This window comes from Humulus lupulus, chromosome 5 (assembly GCF_963169125.1).
Source record: "Humulus lupulus chromosome 5, drHumLupu1.1, whole genome shotgun sequence".
NCBI classification, from domain to species: domain Eukaryota; kingdom Viridiplantae; phylum Streptophyta; class Magnoliopsida; order Rosales; family Cannabaceae; genus Humulus; species Humulus lupulus.
In genome coordinates, this window is record NC_084797.1 from 70451038 (window position 1) to 70470144 (window position 19107).

The 19107-nt window shown below is 39.2% G+C and overlaps 1 protein-coding gene across 2 annotated transcripts; it reads right to left on the reverse strand.

Annotated features, from left to right (window-relative positions):
- Positions 1-12453: 12453 nt before the first annotated feature.
- On the reverse strand, positions 12454-16857 carry LOC133777431 (uncharacterized). Of its 2 annotated transcripts, none has more exons than XM_062217007.1 (6): positions 16317-16857; positions 15848-15953; positions 14882-15008; positions 14442-14643; positions 13723-14405; positions 12454-13092 (listed from the first exon to the last, which is right to left on the reverse strand). In XM_062217007.1, the coding sequence occupies exons 1-6, from the start codon at positions 16501-16503 to the stop codon at positions 12688-12690; spliced, it is 1710 nt and encodes a 569-aa protein (XP_062072991.1). In that variant the 5' UTR covers positions 16504-16857; the 3' UTR covers positions 12454-12687. The 2 variants fall into 2 exon arrangements, with proteins under 2 accessions (XP_062072991.1, XP_062072990.1); XM_062217006.1 differs by having other exon boundaries at positions 13723-14643; positions 16317-16646; positions 16785-16852.
- Positions 16858-19107: the final 2250 nt, after the last annotated feature.

Genomic DNA, 19107 nt, shown 5'->3' on the forward strand with positions numbered 1-19107 from the left:
AATGACTTTATGGTGCAACAAAATGAATATGGCCGGGCTCATATTGAGGAGTTGAATACTTTGGTCACGAGGTGGACTATGAGTTCAGCCGATGAGAATTATTTCACTCCACCGCCACAGTACACTCCATATCAGTGGCCACCTCCACCACCTCCACTGCCATACTGATGTGGCGTCAGGTAAGTTCTCTTCCCTTGTTCTTTTTCTTTATCACATTGGGGACAATGTGCGTCTTAAGTTTGGGGGGGAGCTTATTTTGTTTTATTTTTGTTTTCTGCGTTGTTTAGTTTAGTTTAGTTTTTTGTAGTGTAAAAGTTAAACCATCATTCTTGTCTGTACTTGCTTTGTCTTTGCTCGTGAAAAGGAAATTGAATTCAACTGTGTGCTTGGTTCAATTGTTTTAGAGTTGAATTTAAAAAGTTCTGTGGGAAATTTTTAATATGTTTTGAAAAGACAACATTTTGGATTGTATTATATGTGTTTGACTAGGGTTGGTGGAATGACAATTTGAATCTAATAGAACTTGCATTATTTGGCTTTTGAGGCGAAATTCTTGATGACATGTGTTTAGAAAAGTGATTTAGGCAATTTTTTTGGATCGATTGTGCCTTTCAAGCCGACCTTGAGTTAATTATCCTTAGTTACCCTTTTGAGCCTTGAATTTGGTTTTTGTTCTTGATCATACTATTTGAGCCTAAATTTCTTAACTTCTTTATTTTTGTTTTCCTTTCCTTTTGTTATCATAAGCATATAATCTGTGGGAAAGAAGAAGGAAAAATAGTAAGAGGTTGTTATGATTGGAATACAGTATGATTGTACAAAAAGAAGAGAGAGAGAAGTCTTTGAGAAAAAAAAAAAGAATAATATCACTTTGTCACACTCCTTGATCATATATATATATAGAAAATAATAAGTTTGGGGGAGTGTGATTTGAAAAAAAAAAAAAAAAAAAAAGTGATAAGTCTAGAAAAAGAAAAGAAGAAAATAATGAAAAGTGTTGTCATATCTCTCTCTAATTGTATAAAAGGGTGATTTTTGGTGTGGTAAAGAAAAATTTGGTTGGTTTTAAGGTTTTATGCTTATGGTAACGATTGAGCTTAAATGAGAATTTCATCTACCCTTACCTAAGCCTAACACTATAACCTGTGAAAGTCCTGTTGATTTCAAAACATGTGTTGTTGACATTAGTGGAGAAGGTCGAGTAATGCAAGCATATTGTAGATTTGGTTTGTGGAATTATCTGGAATGAGTTGAGCATATATGATAGAATGCAAGTGTTGTAGTCATTTTCATGATATATTATTGATTTCCCTAATTGAACTGTATAAGTTGGACTTTGAGGCAATTGAGCTGAAATTCTGGTTATAAATATTGCAATTGAGGTTTCATGAGTGTTGGCAAAGCAGTGTAGATGGTAATGATGGTTTAGCTTGTTCGTTTTTGTGTTTGTTTCTTTTTGTTAGTTTAACTTGGTCTTTACTCGAGGGCGAGTAAAGGTTAGGTTTGGGGGAGTTTGATGAGTCTAGTTTTTATGATGTCTTGGTGATGTTTTTAGTAGTCTTTTATTTTTTTTTTCCTTGTTTTAGCGCGGGTTTACGCTTTGTTTGGTTGTTTTTGTGAATATCAGGAAGAATTGAGCATGTGGAAGGAAATGCCAAAGAAAGGGAAGAAATAATCGAGTTTTTCATCATATTTTGATCAAGAATGGTTCTCAATACCATTTGGAAGTGTTGGTGAAATTTTGGGATGAAAACTTGAAGAATTGAAGAATTCCTTAAGAGCCACGGCATGATCAAAGTAGGGCCGAGGCTAGGGGGAGAAACAGAAGCATGTTTTTTGAGGACATCTTCGGGCCGCGGCATGGCTAGATAGAGCCGCGCCATGGATGGGCACTCTGCCCAGAAAACAACGATGCGGGCCGCGGCATGGTTTCAGAGAGCCGCGGCATTGAAAGGATAGTCTGCCCAGAAATTTTGACACGGGCCGCGGCATAGTGTATGTAGAGCCGCGGCCCGCCTCTCTAAAATCTAAAAATCCTAGGTTTTAAAGGACGAAAAAGAAGAGATAAGGAGGTACGGACGAAGGGAGGAGTTCTGGTGTTGAAGGCTCAAGCTTAGAGTATTTTTACATGTTTTTCTTCCTGATGTTATTTTTAATTTCTGTTGTGATTAGCACTATGACTATGAACTAATTTTCTGTTTAGGATGTTCAATTGAATCTCTTGAATTTCTGTTATGACCTAATGCAATTTTAATTTCCTCTTCTTCAATCTTCTTCAATTCCATATAATCTGTTCTTATAGAGTGATTATTGATTGGCCATCTTTAGTCATATTCATATGTTTTTAAGTCAAAATCTGAGAAGTGAGATTTAATTATGCCTTGGTTATATTGGACATAATTCTAATTTAGAACGAAAGTATCTGAATTAATTGTGTAGCTGTTATTAAGTTGTGGAATTTAATGCTACCTTTGTGGTTCAATTTACCATAGAAATATAGGAAATTGTCACCTAGGTTGAGTTTATAATTCATAGTATGATTATAGACTGTTGTTTCAACTTGTTAATTGAATTAGGTAAAAATAAGAAGAATTCATACTTTGCGTTAGGGAATAATAGAAAGGATAGTTGATGAGATTGAATATCCTAATTGTTTCTCAGTGATTGAATTAAGAGTTTTTACTATTAGTTATTATGCTATTTAATTGTCGATTATTATTTCTGCACTTTATCGGTTCTTTTGCTGTATTTTACAAAAATCAAGAAGTTTTAATTCATCAAATAGAACAAGAGATTAATTGACTGGTAATTGATAATTCAGTCCTTAAGGAAGATACTTGGTTTTACCATTTTATTACAAGTTCGCGACTGTGTGCACTTGCATAGCAAAATTATCGCAACATGAGGATTACATCGGTAACTGATGACTTATGCACAGGATGTTGAGAAGGCTCTTACTGCTGAGGAGGCAAAGAATAAGATTTGGAGGGAGAACGCTGCGAGATGGGATGTTCACAGGGCAGTGCCTCCATACACAGGGTCTAGTAGGGGCGGAGGCCCCAGTGATCTAAAGAGGAAGACCCCTGATACCTCGACCACTGCTGGTCCTGATAGGAGGAGTCAGGGTGCTCAAGGTGGCTTCTAGGGAGGCGATGAGACATGGAGAAGTTATCCAGAGTACACAAGATGCAAGAAGCGCCATCCGGGCGAATTTCGGGCTAAAGCTTGTTACTTGTGCGGGGTGGTTGGACAAGGATTGACCAACATCGAAGAAAGAGGAACCAAGGAAGGTGGACAGCTTGACTCTAGCATGAGTGTTCACCTTGACGCAGGCAGAGGTCGAGGCTAGCCCTTAGTAGTGACAGGTCAGCTTTCTAGCACTGGCTCTTCATATACTGTATTGATTGACTCTGGCGCTACACATTCATTTGTTTCTAGTAAGGTAATTGATAGGTTGTGTAGACCTAGTGAGTATTATACTGCGGGGTTTGGGAATATACTGCCTACAGGGGAACTAGTAGTTTCTAGGAGATGGATTAGAGCACTGCCAGTGATGGTAGATAGTAGGGAACTATCAGTAGACTTGATTGAGTTGAGTATGGATGATTTTGATATGATTCTGGGGATGGTTTGTCTAGTCAGATATGGGGCCACTATAGATTGTAGGAAGAAGATGGTGACTTTTGAGCCTGAAGATGAGGACTCCCTTGTTTTTTGGGGTGCTATGCATGGACCCCGCATTCCCATGATATCAACATTGAGGGCTAGGGACCTGTTACAAGGAGGTTGTATAGGTTTTCTAGCTAGTGTGGTGGATGCCACCAGAGTAAGCCAGTGGGGCTGGGAGAGACCAGATTGGTACGCGAGTTCTTGGATGTGTTTGCTGAGGATTTACCAGGATTTCCGCCGCACAGGGAGATTCAGTTCATCATTGAGTTAGCATCGGGTACAGAGCCAGTGTCGAGGGCACCATATAGAATGGCTCCAACAAAGCTGAAGGAGATGAAGATACAGTTGCAAGAGCTTCTCGATTTGGGGTTTATCAGACCTAGCTTCTCGCCATGGGGTGCTCTGGTTTTATTTGTAAAAAGGAAGGATGGGACTCTGAGAATGTGTATAGACTACAGGGAGTTGAACAAGTTGACCATCAAGAAAAAGTATCCCTTACCAAGGATCGATGACCTGTTCGATCAGCTGCAGGGAAAGACGGTATTCTCGAAGATTGATCTTCAATCTGGTTATCACCAGCTGATGATCAAGGATGAGGATATTCCAAAGACGACCTTCTATACGAGGTATGGGTATTATGAGTTCCTGGTCATGTCATTTGGTTTGACCAATGCCCCAGAAGCGTTTATGGATCTGATGAACATGGTGTTCAAGGACTTTTTAGATCAGTTTGTGATTTTCTTCATTGCCACATCTTGGTTTACTCCAATTCAGAGGCAAAGCATGAGCAGCATCTCCAAGAGATATTACAGAGATTGAGAAAGCATCGGTTGTATGCTAAGTTTAAGAAGTGTGAGTTCTGGCTACCAAAAGTGACATTCCTTGGACATACTATTAGTGGAGATGGGACTAAGGTAGATCCAACCAAGGTAGAGGCAGTTAGAGATTGGTCGAGGCGAAGGAATGCCTCGAAGGTTAGGAGCTTCCTTAGGTTAGCGGGATATTACAGACGGTTCGTGGAAGGGTTTTCGAAGATTGTTGAATCGATGACAGAATTGACACGGAAGAATCTGAAGTTCTTCGGAGGGAGGAAAGTTTGTAGTGTACTATGACGCATCGAGATTGGGATTGGGATGTGTGTTGATGCAAAATGAGAAGGTTATTTCTTATGTGTCGCGACCGTTGAAGGATTATGAGCAGTGGTATCCTAGCCATGATTTGGAGTTGGCAGCGGTGGTATTCGCACTGAAAGTTTGGCGACATTACTTGTATGGAGAGAAGTGTGAGATATACACCGATCATAAGAGTTTGAAGCATTTCTTCACCCAGAATGACTTGAACATGAGACATAGATGTTAGCTAGAGTTGGTGAAGGACTATGATTGTGATATCTTTTACCACCCAGGGAAAGCCAATGTAGTGGCCAATACGTTGAGTCGGAGGGGCCCAGGACAGTTGTTTAGCTCTAAACAGATATCAAAGGAGTTGGCCAAGGAGATGGCTAGAGCGAGGATAGAGCTGGTTATGGGTCGGTTTGCCAATATTACCTTATAGTCTACCCTCCTAGAGAGGATAAGGGAGGGTAAGTTGAATGATGCGCAGTTGCAGGAGGTTAGAGGGAATGTCCTAGCTGAAGTGGCTAAGGATTATTCTATTTTAGAGACGGGTTTATTACGGTATAAGGGTCGGATCTGTGTTCCGATGGATATGGGTATTAGACGAGAGATACTTGATGAATCTCATACTACACCATACTCACTCCATCCAGGCACCACGAAGATGTATCAGGATCTACGGACTTTATATTAGTGGCCTAGGATGAAGAAGGACGTAGTTGAGTATGTTGCCAAGTGTTTAACCTTTCAGCAGGTGAAAGCTAAGTATAAGCGACCAGCAGAGTTGCTACAACCTTTAAGTATTCCCGAGTGGAAGTGGGAAGACATTACAATTGATTTTGTGGGAGGTTTACCTAGGACAACGGGGCTACATGACTCTGTGTGGGTGATAGTAGACAGATATACCAAGTCAACTCACTTTCTACCAATGAGGACGACCTAGACTGTAGATCAATACGTAGAGTTATATGTCAGGGATTATGTGCGTCTTCATGGGGTTCCTAAATCTATAGTATCGGACCGGGATCCCATATTTACCTCTAAGTTTTTGGGTGGTTTGCAGAAGGCTATGGGGACTCAGTTGAAGTTCAGTACGGCCTTTCATCCTCAGACAGACGGATAGTTTGAGAGGACAATTCGGATATTTGAAGACATGCTTAGAGCGTGTGTGTTAGACTTTGAGGGGACTTAGAGTAAGTACCTTCCGTTGATTGAATTTTTGTACAACAACAGTTATCAATCAATGATTGGAGTAGCTCCATGCGAGGTGTTGTATGGAAGGAGATGTAGATCGCCCATTCATTGGGATGAGATGGGTGAGAGGAAATATTTGGGACCAAAGATGGTTTAGAAGACTAGTGAAGCTATTGAGAAGATCTAAGCTCGAATGCTCGCTTCGCAAAGCAGACAGAAAAGCTACGCTGATCCTAAGTGTAGGGAAGTGGAGTTCCAGGTAGGGAACAACGTCTTTCTGCAAGTTTCACCATTGCAATGGGTGAGGAGATTTGGGAAAAAGGGCAAGCTAAGCCCTAGATTCATAGGACCTTTTGAGATCCTGGGGAGGATAGTGCAGGTAGCATATAGATTGGCTCTGTCACCATCGTTATCAGGATTTCACGACGTATTCCACATCTCTATGCTTCGGAAGTGCGTCTCAGATACGACTCATGTGTTGAAATATGAGGATCTAGAGTTACAGACAAATTTATCGTATGAGGAGCGACCAGTACAGGTCCTAGATAGGAAAGACAAGGTTCTACGGAACAAGACGGTTCCACGGAACAAGACGGTTCCTCTTGTCAAGGTATTATGGAGGAATAGTAAGGTCGATGAAGTGACTTGGGAGCTTGAGCCAACTATGCGGGATCAGTACCCCGATTTATTCAGATAAATTTCGAGGACGAAATTCTCAGTAGGAGGGGATAGTTGTAACGACCCAAAAATGCTAATAGGATTTAGTGACTTGATTAGCGTGTCGGGGGGGCATATTTGGACTTATGCGTGTGTAATTGGTTAAATGTGTGACTATGTGGCATGCATGATTAATATGATTATGTGAATATATTATACGCATGTTTAGGGCATAAATGCGATTATATGTGATAAATGGTTGAGACCACATTATTATGTGGATATATTGTAATTTATGGCTCGAGACGATCCTGGTGAGCGGATTAGCGAAATAGTCACAGCGTAGTTTAATACCCAGCTCGGGGAGCCTAGGGGTATTTTGGGAAGTTTAATGTACAATTGAGATTTATGGAGTCATGAGTAAGTATATGGTAATTAGTTGGGCATGACGGGATTAATTGGGAATTTATAGGATGACTCGAGGAATTAGCGGGAAATGGGGGGCAAAATGATCATTTTTCCCTCAAGAGAAAATAAGAGGCTAAGTTAACACCAAGGGCAATGAGGACTTTTTTGGTCAAAGGATAAGCTTAATATGATTTAGGGAAAAATAGCCAGAACTTACCTGATAACTACTGAACTCTCTCTCACCAAAAAAAAAACGTTCTCTCTTTTCCTCTCTAGTTTTCAAGGGAAAATTCTTAAATTTGAAGGAGAAAAGCCAGGGATTCAAGATGGGAATTGAACTGAAGACATTTGGGAAATCAAGGCTAGGGAAACCAAGAGTTTGTTGAGGATTTAAGCTGCAAGCTGAGGTAAGGTTTCAAGTTGTAAATCTCTGACTGTTGAAATTATGTTGAATTTAGAGCTTGCATGGATTCTAGTTTCTTAAGCTGATTTTGGGTGTTGGAGGAGAGTAGGAAATTATTTATAAATTAGATATGATGGTTGGGATATAAAGATGAGATTGGGTTCAATTATGAGAGTTGTTGAGGATTTGGGGTTGAATTTTGGGGTTTAGGCTTGAGGAAAACGTTGAACAAGTGTGGTTTTTCTGTGTTTGGGGGCTCGGGTCGCGGCCCTGATCTTCAGGCATTGCAGCCTGCGTGCTTAAGGAGGCTGGGAGCCTCTGTTTCGCCAAGCGCACTATAACCCAGAGGGGTGCAAGTCGCAACTCGTGCCCTCCATCAGGGAGGGCTGCGTCATTGTCTAAAGGGCAGGTCGCGGCAGGGCAAGTCGCGTCCCTAAATAGAAAAATAAGTGCAGCCAAGGTTTTAGGCTCAGGGAGGCTTGGGGATTCAAACCTAAGCGCTTGGGATAAATTCTACTACCCAGTTTAGTAGAATTCGAGGTCCTAGAGGTTGTTATTTGTTCCCTAAACATTTATTTGGATTAGAGAATTATAATTATCCATGATTATTGTGACTATCTTTATCGTTAAGGCTCAGGAGTGAGGATTATGCTCAGGACTGTTCTTTACTTGTCGCTCGGGATTCGAGGTAAGAAAACTGCACCCACGTGGTTGTGCTTGGGACTAAGGCTCCTTGTAATTGAATATATGTATTATGTGACTGTATGGTAGTTGTATGTAATATGAAACTATGGCCTAAGGGTGTCAAGGCTGATGATAAGCGTACTCGGCCTAAGCAAGCTGGGATCAGCTATATAACCAAAGGGCTCGACCTAAGGGCCCCAGCACCTAATTGTGTTGTGTTATTGATTAAAATATATCTATATTTTGCTGAGTTGAACTGATTGAATTAAAGATGATTACATGCTCTTGTTGCTATTCATATTTGTTGTTTATGGTTTTCTTTCTGGGCCTTGGCTCACGGGTGCTACGTTATGCAGGTAAAGGCAAAGGGAAATTGGACCAACCATGAGCTGGAGAGCACTGGGGGCGGAGTGTACATCGTCGGCTGCTCGACCTCCACGGACGAGGGAAAGTTACAGGAATAGAGCTCTAAATTGTATTTTGCCGTTAGACTGGCTTTTGTTGTATCATCTTTTGGGAGTTGTATTTACCACGTATACCCTGTTTTTGGGATCCTATGTATCAAACATTTGTTTTAATGAAAATTAACCGTTTACGATCAAAATCTTTTCCCTAACCTGTTAGTGGACTTTAGAATCACATTTATGTTCAAACGACTTGATTAGCAAGTCTTGCACTATTTTAATATACACAGTGTAACAGTCTTGGTCACCCAGGGCGTTACAACGAGAGTTCTGTGAACATCTTGTTTAAGTCATGCTACGAGAAGATTGGGCTAACCACTCGCGACCTGTCCTCGTGCACCTTGACTCTATATGGGTTTTTGGGGGAAGGGTTCATTCTGATGGGGCACATCAAGCTACCCATGACACTTGGAGAAGTGCCTCATCAGGCCTTCAAGTACTGCACCTTCGTTGTCATGGACTGCTCCTCGGAATATAACGCCATCTTGGGACGTCCAGCCTTGGTAGAATTTGGGGTAGTCACTTTGATTCGCCACCTGTGCATGAAGTTCCCCACAGAGGCGGGAATCAGCACAATCCAAGGAGACCAGAAGGGGCTAGGCAATGCTACAACGTATCCCTCAAGTAGCCAATAATGGTAATTCAAGCGGAAGCCCCCGACGGGATTTCCCCGAGGAGGTGGAGGAATAGGCTATTCAAGCAAAGAACTCCAATGAGTTGGACCCTCGAGTTCAAGAAGAAAGGGCTATCGAGCCCATGGAGTAGGTTGATGAGGTAACGCTGGATGCCTCCTTGCCCGACAGGAAAACCAAGGTTGGGAATAACCTCCAGGCGGAGGTCCGAGAAGCTTTGGTGAGCTTTTTCTAGGACAACCAAGATGTTTTTACTTGGTCTCACTCCGACATGACAGGCATTGACCCGAATATCATATGTCACGCCTTGAACGTCGATCCCGTCGCTCCATTTTAGCAAAAGCGTAGGACTATCAACCCAACCTGGACACTAGCTTTGAAGGCCGAGGTGGACAAGCTTCTCGCGAATGGTTTCTTCCGAGAGGCCGAGTATCTGAAATGGGTATCTAATCCGTTCCTAGTGCCCGAGCCAAATGGCACTTGGAGGACCTGTATAGATTTCTCCGACCTCAACAAGGCTTGCCCAAAGGATTGTTTTCCTTTGTCGAAGATAGATCAGATGGTTGATGCCACCTCTGGATACAAACTCGTGTCCTTTATGGATGCGTACTCAGGGTAAAACCAGATTTCCGTGTTGTGTTTTCACCAGAGGAAACATGGCATTCATTAGAGTAGTAATTGAGTTCCTCGAGCACTAGTAAGGTTATTACTATGATCTGACCAGACGCGGATGTCTCCAAGTGAGGCCACGCCCTAAGGACTGTCCTTGAGGCGCGGATGTCTCAAGGTAAGGCCACGTCCCGTGACCCATCTCCAAGGTGTGGATGTCTACCAGTGAGGTCACGCCATGAGGACCATACAGATGGTCCTCACTCTCTTCATTTTCCAATCTCCCAAGTTTAGGATTCTTGTCCTCGGACCTGGAGTAGCTCCCAGGTGTCAGTCGTCGCAGCTGTGGCCCACCAGATCTTCTAACAACTTTTGAAGAGCATCAATTAGTGGTGTCGAGTTCGTACCCTAGAAAATCGGCATTTCCCACGACGCCACCTGACATGGGAAAACGTGCGTCGTATCCTAACATGGTCAGATACTTGTGTCCCCATAAAGTTGGTAGGCAGCTTTCTGTAAATGGGCCCCGCACGATCCGCCTAGGCCCATGGTCTTTGTTAGTGCATCCCTATGTAATTAATTAGCAGTTTACTCCTCAAATAATGGGAAATATTGCATTAATTGTTCATTAAGGGCATTAATGACCTAGGCCTCTATAAATAAGGCTAGGGTATCTCCTTGTAAAGGGTTCAGAACTTTGGCTAATTAAAGCATTGTAAACTCAGAGCAATATATACGATGCCTGAGACTCCATTGAAGCTTGCTCAAACAAGCGCCAAACTCACTAATATCAAAGACTCGTGGACTAGGACTCTTTTATAGCCTAAACCACACAAAATCTCTATGTTGTTTTCTTCTAGTTTCGGTCAAGTTCTTAGATTAGGTTGATAGTGAAAAAGATAGTCAACATAAACATTTCATAAAAAAAAAAATTAAAAAAATGAACGTAAATATATATATATCTAATAAATACATAATACTCGATGCATATTAAAATGGTCAAAATTATAAAGTGAAATTTACAGCAAAAAAAATACTTGATTTTGCAAAAAAAAAAATTACTTTTTTACGTTATAACAAAGTTTTTTTAATTTTAGGTAAATTTTTACATTTTTACGGTTTTGCTTTTTTTTTTTCCTTATTTGTGTTGTGTTGACCCAGGATTTGGCCAAATGACACGGAGTCAGAATATGCTTGATATGAATGAATGTGTAGAGAGAAACGTAATGACAAAAAGTAATAACAACACGATATTTTTATAGTGGTTCGGCTCCAGGATCTGGTAATAACCTACGTCCACTTAGACTGTTATTGATATGAGAACCAAAGGAGTGATCAAAGAACAAGGGTGCAATGAGTTTCACTAACCTCTCAAGAACAATACAATATCACTAGGAGAATTACTATAGTCTCAAATGATTCAAAAGCCAAAAGTCCCTTCCTTGAGCTATCTTTCTCTATTTATAGGCTCAAGGGGGATTACATAAGATCGTTACAGATATTCTTTCCTGAATAATCGGATACTCAGGAGATTGTGTGAGTTAAATTCGGGATTTACAAAGATCTTCTCATTAATGTTGCTTTGTATGCGGAACTATCGACCAGACTGGTCCCAGGTAAGACTAGGGTGCTTGCGGCATCTAATGCGTCTTCTGGTCGATACTCTAGCAGAACTTTTCCAGGTGTCAGCCACGTGTCCAGGGATCACTTGCCACGTCATCAATGCTAATTTTTTGGATAACATGTTGTTTTTAAGTTGTTCTTTTTTTTAGTTATTTTTAGGTTTTTTTTTTGTTGATGTTTAGTTGTTCTTATGTATATTAATAATTGTATTGTTTTCAAGTTGTTTTTTAGTTTATTTTTTGTTGATGTAGTGAGTTATTGTTCAGTTGTTTTCTAGTTGATTCTTAGTTGTTTTTTCTAAAATTGTATTTTTGTAATTATGAAACTTTAAAATCGTATTCTTAAAACTTGTGTTAGAGAAATTCTATGGTGGGGGCGCCACTTTTGCCTTTACCGGTAGGGACAACTTTGTTTTCAGCACATGGAAAAATTGTAATCTATTTCTTTTATATGGCAGTGTGCATTGTAGTTATGTCAGACATCCTATTAATTTTTTGGAAATTCTAAATAATTTATGATGTCGAAAACAGTATTCAAAATAGTCGGTTACACTTGTATAAAAAAAATAGGCACGTGCGCAACTAACGGTTTTAACTTTGTTTTCAACACTGTAAATTATTTGGAATCTCATATAACTACAATGTATATCATTATATATAAGTATTGAAAGCAAAAAAAACCCTATGGGCAGGACAAAAATAGCACCCCTACCATAAAATTGCTCATAAAAAAATTAATCGTAATAAAAATATCCTCTTTAATTATGCCTTTATGCCTTTCCTTTTGGTTACTCGATTAATTAAATTATACAGAACTTAAAGGATTATTGTTAATGATAAAAATTAAATTATTCTTTACTTTATTTTTCATAGCTCTTCTCTTTCGGGAAGTTTTTTACTTCTCCCACTAAAATGCTAATATCTGTTTGGCTCTGTTTTTTGGTCAAGGACTAGGATGTGAGTTTATTGGATAAGGCTATGCACGAGACTCAGAACTACTACAGAAAAGCTCTTCTACTTTGCACCATTGCAACACCATTTGCAAATACAGAACAAATAATTCATTGATCTCTCTGCAGAAACACATACCACCTTCTCATTCTTCCTGTTTGGAGTGATTTGACATACTCCATTCTTCATCAACGAAACCAAATAATTTCATCCAAATGAACATTCAAAAAAATTGAAAATTGAAAACAAGAGAATATTAAGAAAACCACTCTCCAGATGTTATAAGAGGCCGAAAGGTTCAGGCAGAGCTTCGAATCCATTATCAAAAATAGGCCCTTGATCTGTTTTGTCATCAATACTATGCAGCCAGTTTGTGTTTTTTAAGTCTTCTTTCAGCAAAATTGCATCATATCGTGAGCTCTCATATATGTCCACTTCACTTAACTTTGCAGAATGTCGTCCAGCATCAGATTCAATTCCATTTTCAACATACCGATTAATATGATTTTCATTCTCTAGCATGATTCCATTATAACTGGTTTGTAACCCTCCATTGATGCTGACAGACGATGAAGAACTCAAACTACGAGCCGACTGGGATTTTGAGGACGTGGATCGAATGCTTTGAGGGAAGAGTGTGGTGCCAGTAAGTGGCCGACTGTTCCCTGCACCACTTCTTATATCCTACATCAGAAATTTCAGATGTTAGGATTTATCTAACTGAATACAACCTTCATCATCAAGAGTCATGACATCTCTTGCTACAGCAACAGCAGTAGAAGATTCAACTATGATACTGTTGTTCTCACATCATTTCAACCAAGTATGATACATACGGTTTCCTTCTACATTCAACATACATTGACAATAATAGTCTCGGCAGATTAAATTATATAATAAGATTTTGATTTTGTAACAAATCCTTTTACAGGAATGCATCAAGATTATATCCAGGAAAAGTTTAGCAATTCTATAATGGTCAAGGTCAAGCAGATCTCCTTGCAATGTTAAGAGAAACATAATATATTGTGAAATTTGAAAGGTGTCGCAACACTCTAAATGACAGGGGCCAGCTATGGGTCCTTCGTTTGTGTAGACATGAGTGAACGGTCATGATAAAGTCATTACATGACGCATCAATGTCAAGAGTTCTAAACATTGTTAGGAAAAAGAATCATATTCCAACACTTGTAACCTTTGACATTTTTTAGAATGACAAATTGGTCATGCAATTAGTTGTTTAAAATCGAAAACTGTAGACCTCTATTTAATCTGTCAATTATCAATATATAATGAAAAAGACAGTATGCATACCATATGCCTGATAGCCATATCCAGAGATTTTTTTGAGATCGTCCTCCCAAATCCATTGCCATCGCCAGATGTTGTTGATGTTTTTACAGGTTTCCTCACTGCTGAATCTGGAAGATGGGAGCCCTTCCGAGCTTCAGCATCAGTAAGGTGTCCATTTCCATGTTGACGAACCCTTCCGGTTGGTTCTGAGAGTCTTCCTCTTGTGACAATGGGTGATGAATGCCTTCTTGATATATTGGTAGCCGCTGTGGTATCTGAATTTCCCTTCATTGAGACTATAGCACCTGGTCTTGACCTACCTGCAGAAACTGGCCTATCTGGTGGTAAAGTTGTTCTAAGGTTTGGTGGTGTGTCGTGAGAAAAATCAGTGGGAACAACTGGCTGAGGAGGAGGCCGAACACGTGGTCCAGGAGAGCTTGGTCTGGATGGTGGATTTGGATTGCGTCCATTTGATAGCACACGGCCAGTTGAAATTGAAGGACTTGCTGCTGGAGAGATAGAAGATACTGGATTCCTACGAGTAGGGGTAGATGGACGAGAATTTGATCTAACAACTGGAGAACTCAAGTTTGCAGGGATTTGTGGCCTAGAACTGGGAGTGGAGGGCCTTGAGCTTTGAACTGATCGACTTTTTTCTGCAGATGAACTGGATAGACTTGGGCGGGCTCTAGAAGGAGTGGAAGGTCTTGATATTGATGTGCGGCCAGAAGGAGTGGAAGGTCTTGCACTAGATGGAGAGCGGGTAATGGGAGAGGATGGTCGTGTATAAGATGAAACTGATGCAGAGCTTGTGTTAAGTATTGATCCAGATCTGTTTGAGGAATAGTTACCATACATTGATGTGGAGGTTGAGGAGCGAGTCACTGAGCTGCTTCTAGCTGGTCTTGAATGGTGATTATTCTCAGATAGTGAAACTGATAGCTGAAACAGAGATTATGACACAAATTACTCACTTTCAATACTGTACAAGTTTATTCCAAAATATGCTACGGTGAACATAAATGGGAAATCGCCAAGTGAAACGGAACATCGGTAAAGTACAGTAGCAGAAAACAGCTAGTTTAGTACTCACGAACGTAGACAAAAGAAGATAACGTCAGTACACCAACAATGATGCAACTAATGTTTGAAACATAAAATAATATATGGTAACGCATACCCTTGAAGCCTTAGTAGTAGCAGATGATCTGGCTAAGGAACTGCTTCTTGGAGCTGCTATGGTTGGTTTAGATTCACTTGCCTCTGATGAAGGGAATATTGTTGGAGTTCCAGGAGGAGTAAGTAGCCTAGCGGGGAGGGAAAAGAGAAAAAGGCCTTACGAACAAATTAGAAACTGATAACTACGATCCTTACAATTTCAACAAGTATCAAAGCAACCACCACCACCACCCTAATGGTCTAATAAAATACGCAAATCACTGAAAAGCCATATTTAGTTGGCAATAAATAATAGTAAGATGAATCTAAATTGTTGAAATGACAAGCATAAACTCCTTTCTCTAACATGAGTAATTGAACCTAATATCTACTTCATATGAAAAGAAGGGAGACTTATTTTGACAAGCTCAGAAGAGAATCAACAAACACTTGCAGCCATGCATTAATTTGTATGAAGGTTAACACCCCCATTTGACTATATGTCCAGTAGTTCACATGAAAAGCAGGGTGATGTTGTTCAATCAATTGCAGTGAAGAGATACATTACTGGCCGTATTCGCTTCCACATCTAGGTTTCAACTCAACAGAAATAATAACAGCGAGAGATACATTTCATCGGAATAAAAGGGTAACAAAGAAATTGAGTCATGCTAGAAATGAACAGAATGCAAGTCACTACGATGCACTGAAATTCATATCACTTCCGACACGATTTACTTATTAATTTATTTATTGAGTTCGGTCATTTAGCTTTTCACTTAATTAATGCTGAATCTGCATAAAAAGCATTTCAGTGAAAAACTAGCCCAAAAGAGAAATACAAATTTTTTATATAAAGAAAAAAGCGCAAATAGATATACCAACTCTTCAGCACAATCAATACAAAGAAGCAGATCTGAATTGAAATTGAGGGAAACGAATAAAAACGAGTGATGAGATATATACTATATAGTTAAAAGAGACCAACCAATCGTAGTCGTGCTTTCCTCCGTCTGTGGAGGACAACAGATCATCGATGCCACTCCGAGAAACTTTCGCCGATCCAACTGATAGTTTCCCCAATTTCACCGAAACTATAGAAGACGAATACAAATACATGTAAGAATATTACTCAGAATTAAAAATTTTAATCATCTTATAAAAAACACTTAAAAATGAAGTAAAAGCACTCATATGATCAAAAATGTCATTTCAGAGAATCTACGAAAAAGAAAAGAAAATACGTCCAATCACGTAACAATGTCATTCCAGAGAATAAACAAATCTGCCACAAGTAGAAGTTATACATGCCAACAAAATTGGTATGTATAACACTCTCCGGTTTCCATATTTGTCCTTAGGCATTGAACAGCCTCACAATTGACAAGAAAAAGACAAGAGAAGACGGTCCAGAACGGGCATTTCGATCCACTAAAACAGCATAAGGAGAAATGTACCATCTGAGGATTCGTCGGAGGATGTGACGGAGAGACTCCGCCGGTTCTTTGAGAACAGATCCAAGTTCTCATCGGCGGCGTCGACCTTGTTTCCCGCGAGATTTAAACTTTGACCTCGCCGGTGCTGTGCCAACATGGGAATATTATTCCTTCCTCCGATGAAAGAGTCCCTCCGATTCATCATCATCACTGCCTCCTCTTCCTCCTAGACCTCCATTGTAGTAGAAGTAGATTCAAAGTTCGGTTTCTCTAATGGAGATTTATTTATTATTATTATTTTTTTTAGATTTAGTTTTACGTCACATGAGAGAGAGGGGGACAGATTTAGATCTGAACAACAGGAAAAATGGCAGAGAGAGTAGAATAGAAAAGAGTAGGTCAGCGTATTGAATGAAGAAGATGTGGGCTATTTCAATTGTATAAGGAAGGGAAGGAAGCAAGCAAGCATAAGCCACACCCATACCATACCTGACTTCATGGAATGGAAGCATTCATTCCCCAATTATAAAACTAATTGACATTCGGAGCTAAGCTTCCTTTCTTTCTTTCTTGTTTTTTAGTTACTATGCTTTCTTTATACTATTATTATTTGATAAACTTTCTATAACTGTTAGACCTTGGGTAAATTTTGTCACGGACAAAAAAAGAGTGAATGGTATGTATGGCTCAATCTATAATACAAATTAATTAAGAAAATTAATAAATTCTTAAAAATATATATATAAAAAATTATTTAAATAAATAAATTAACATTTAAAAAGTTCTTAATTCAGAAATGCAATAATTTGTGACAAAATAATGAATAAAAAAGGTTAAATTTGACAGTAATTTTATCCTATTAACTTTTTTTTTTGACAAATTACCGTATTAATGTCATATAATTAAACTAAATTTTGGAAATCCAAAGTTTGTATTTATCTAATTTTTATAATCGTATTCTGACAAAAAAATATATCGTATTGAGCTTCTAACATCATATAATTAAAAAGTAATAATAAAATAAATATCTTGTTATCAACATCAAAATAATTAAAAGGTTAAAAATTATGGTACTGTTTACATCAAACGAAGAAAAATGTTGGTTTGCAAAAAAAAAAAGATATAATAATAAATTAATAAAAAATATATATAAATGTTTAATAAAATGTTTACTATAATTCCAAAAATAATAGGTTTTCACTTAAAAATTTACAAACAAGTGGTTTTTTATGAAAATTATCTACATTTTTCAAACTATAATTTTGTATCATATGTCATCATCATATCTAACTTTATGTGTATATATATGAGCACAATCAGTGACAGGCAACACTACCATTTAAAAGAAGAGGAGGAAAAAAAACCCAATAAATATGGCGTGATGTTTATCTTCATCTTAATAACATCATCAATTTCGAACGACTGGTGCATATAATAGATAACAAAATAATAATAAATAACGCTCATAACAAAAATGACTATAAGAGGGTGGGTGAAATTTTTATTAAATGATTTTTTAATTAAATTTAATTTTTTGGTAAAAATAATTAAAAAATATCTAACACAAGTGTAAATAGGTCACCAATTCAGTTAATCTATACACTAAACCATAGTATTTTTTTGTTTAAATAATAATAATATTGAAGCAAATGTATAACAATATATAATTTGAGTAAATATGCGTTTACCGAATATTTCGGAAACTAGAATTATAAAAGATAAGAGAACTTAGAAAGTAAAGAGTATAGATTATCACACAAGGGATTTTACGTGGTTTGGGCGTTAAAGAGTCTTAGTCCACGAGTCAATTGTATTAGAGCTTTTAGGAGCTTAAGTAATAAAGTTTCTCTGAATTTGAGCAGAGTGTATGCTTACCAGAGAAAAATCGAATCCCTTTCCCAGCGCACAACTGTTCATATTTATAGGCAGTTGACTGCACTGGGTTTGGGCCAGACCAATCTGGACCCAATAAGGGTATAAACATTATTTGCTCTCTCATGTAGGCATAATACAAAGGATTTTAATATATAAAATGCATTAATCAGGGCCCATTGGGCCTGCCTAAGCGTAACCACACTATGAGACTAACGACAGAATGTTGCTTCAGTCTGGGTCGCGTGGGCTTCGAGGGAGATCCGGGGGACAGGATCTGTCATAGTAGTTGCAATACTGTTCTGAACCGACGGCGTACATTCCCGATATAACCTCTTCTGCAGGTTAGTTATGGGGACACAACTCCATATTTCTCGGGGTGATGTCAGTATCGGGGAGAACTTATCACGCTCAACCTGATCACCTGGTCCGGGTTCATTAACTAACATCCCTCTTCATTTACCAGGGTCCTGGTTCGTTTACCATTGCCGTCCCGGTCTAATTTTGGACTTGGGAGCCACAATGTCTTCATTGTGTCCCAGGAAACATCGGAGGAAGGGTCCGGGAATATGCAACATGCCACTGTGACAGCTTCTATTCTGGGATGTCGTTTGGGCTTTACCGATATTTGGGCCGCCAAAGCTCATTCTATATTCGTCTATCGGGCCTGATCTGGGCCTTGAGTCCCTTTAGGCTGGCCCATGGACCCAGAACGCGGATCTATAATGTTGGGGAGAAACGGGGATAACAATTACCCCCCCAAGCCTTCATATGTGCTTGCGCAGTGGAGGCTTGTTGCCTTCCTGGATCAATTCTATACATCCTGGTTTATTTCCAAGGCGACGGGTCCGCTGTCGTGGGGGATTGCCTACCGAAAGCTCGTATAATGAGCATTTGTATTAACGTCCCTGATCGAATCCCAAAAGCTCGGTCCATTTAC

What these genes read in the sequence shown, in the direction of transcription:
- LOC133777431 (XM_062217006.1), bottom strand. Translation starts at nt 16,503, where the DNA reads ATGATGATGAATCGGAGGGACTCTTTCATCGGAGGAAGGAATAATATT. An exon ending in GGAAAGCACGACTACGATTG is followed by an intron (nt 15,009 to 15,847) that starts GTTGGTCTCTTT and finishes CCTCCCCGCTAG; the next exon opens with GCTACTTACTCCTCCTGGAA. An exon ending in ATATGGCTATCAGGCATATG is followed by an intron (nt 13,093 to 13,722) that starts GTATGCATACTG and finishes TTTCTGATGTAG; the next exon opens with GATATAAGAAGTGGTGCAGG.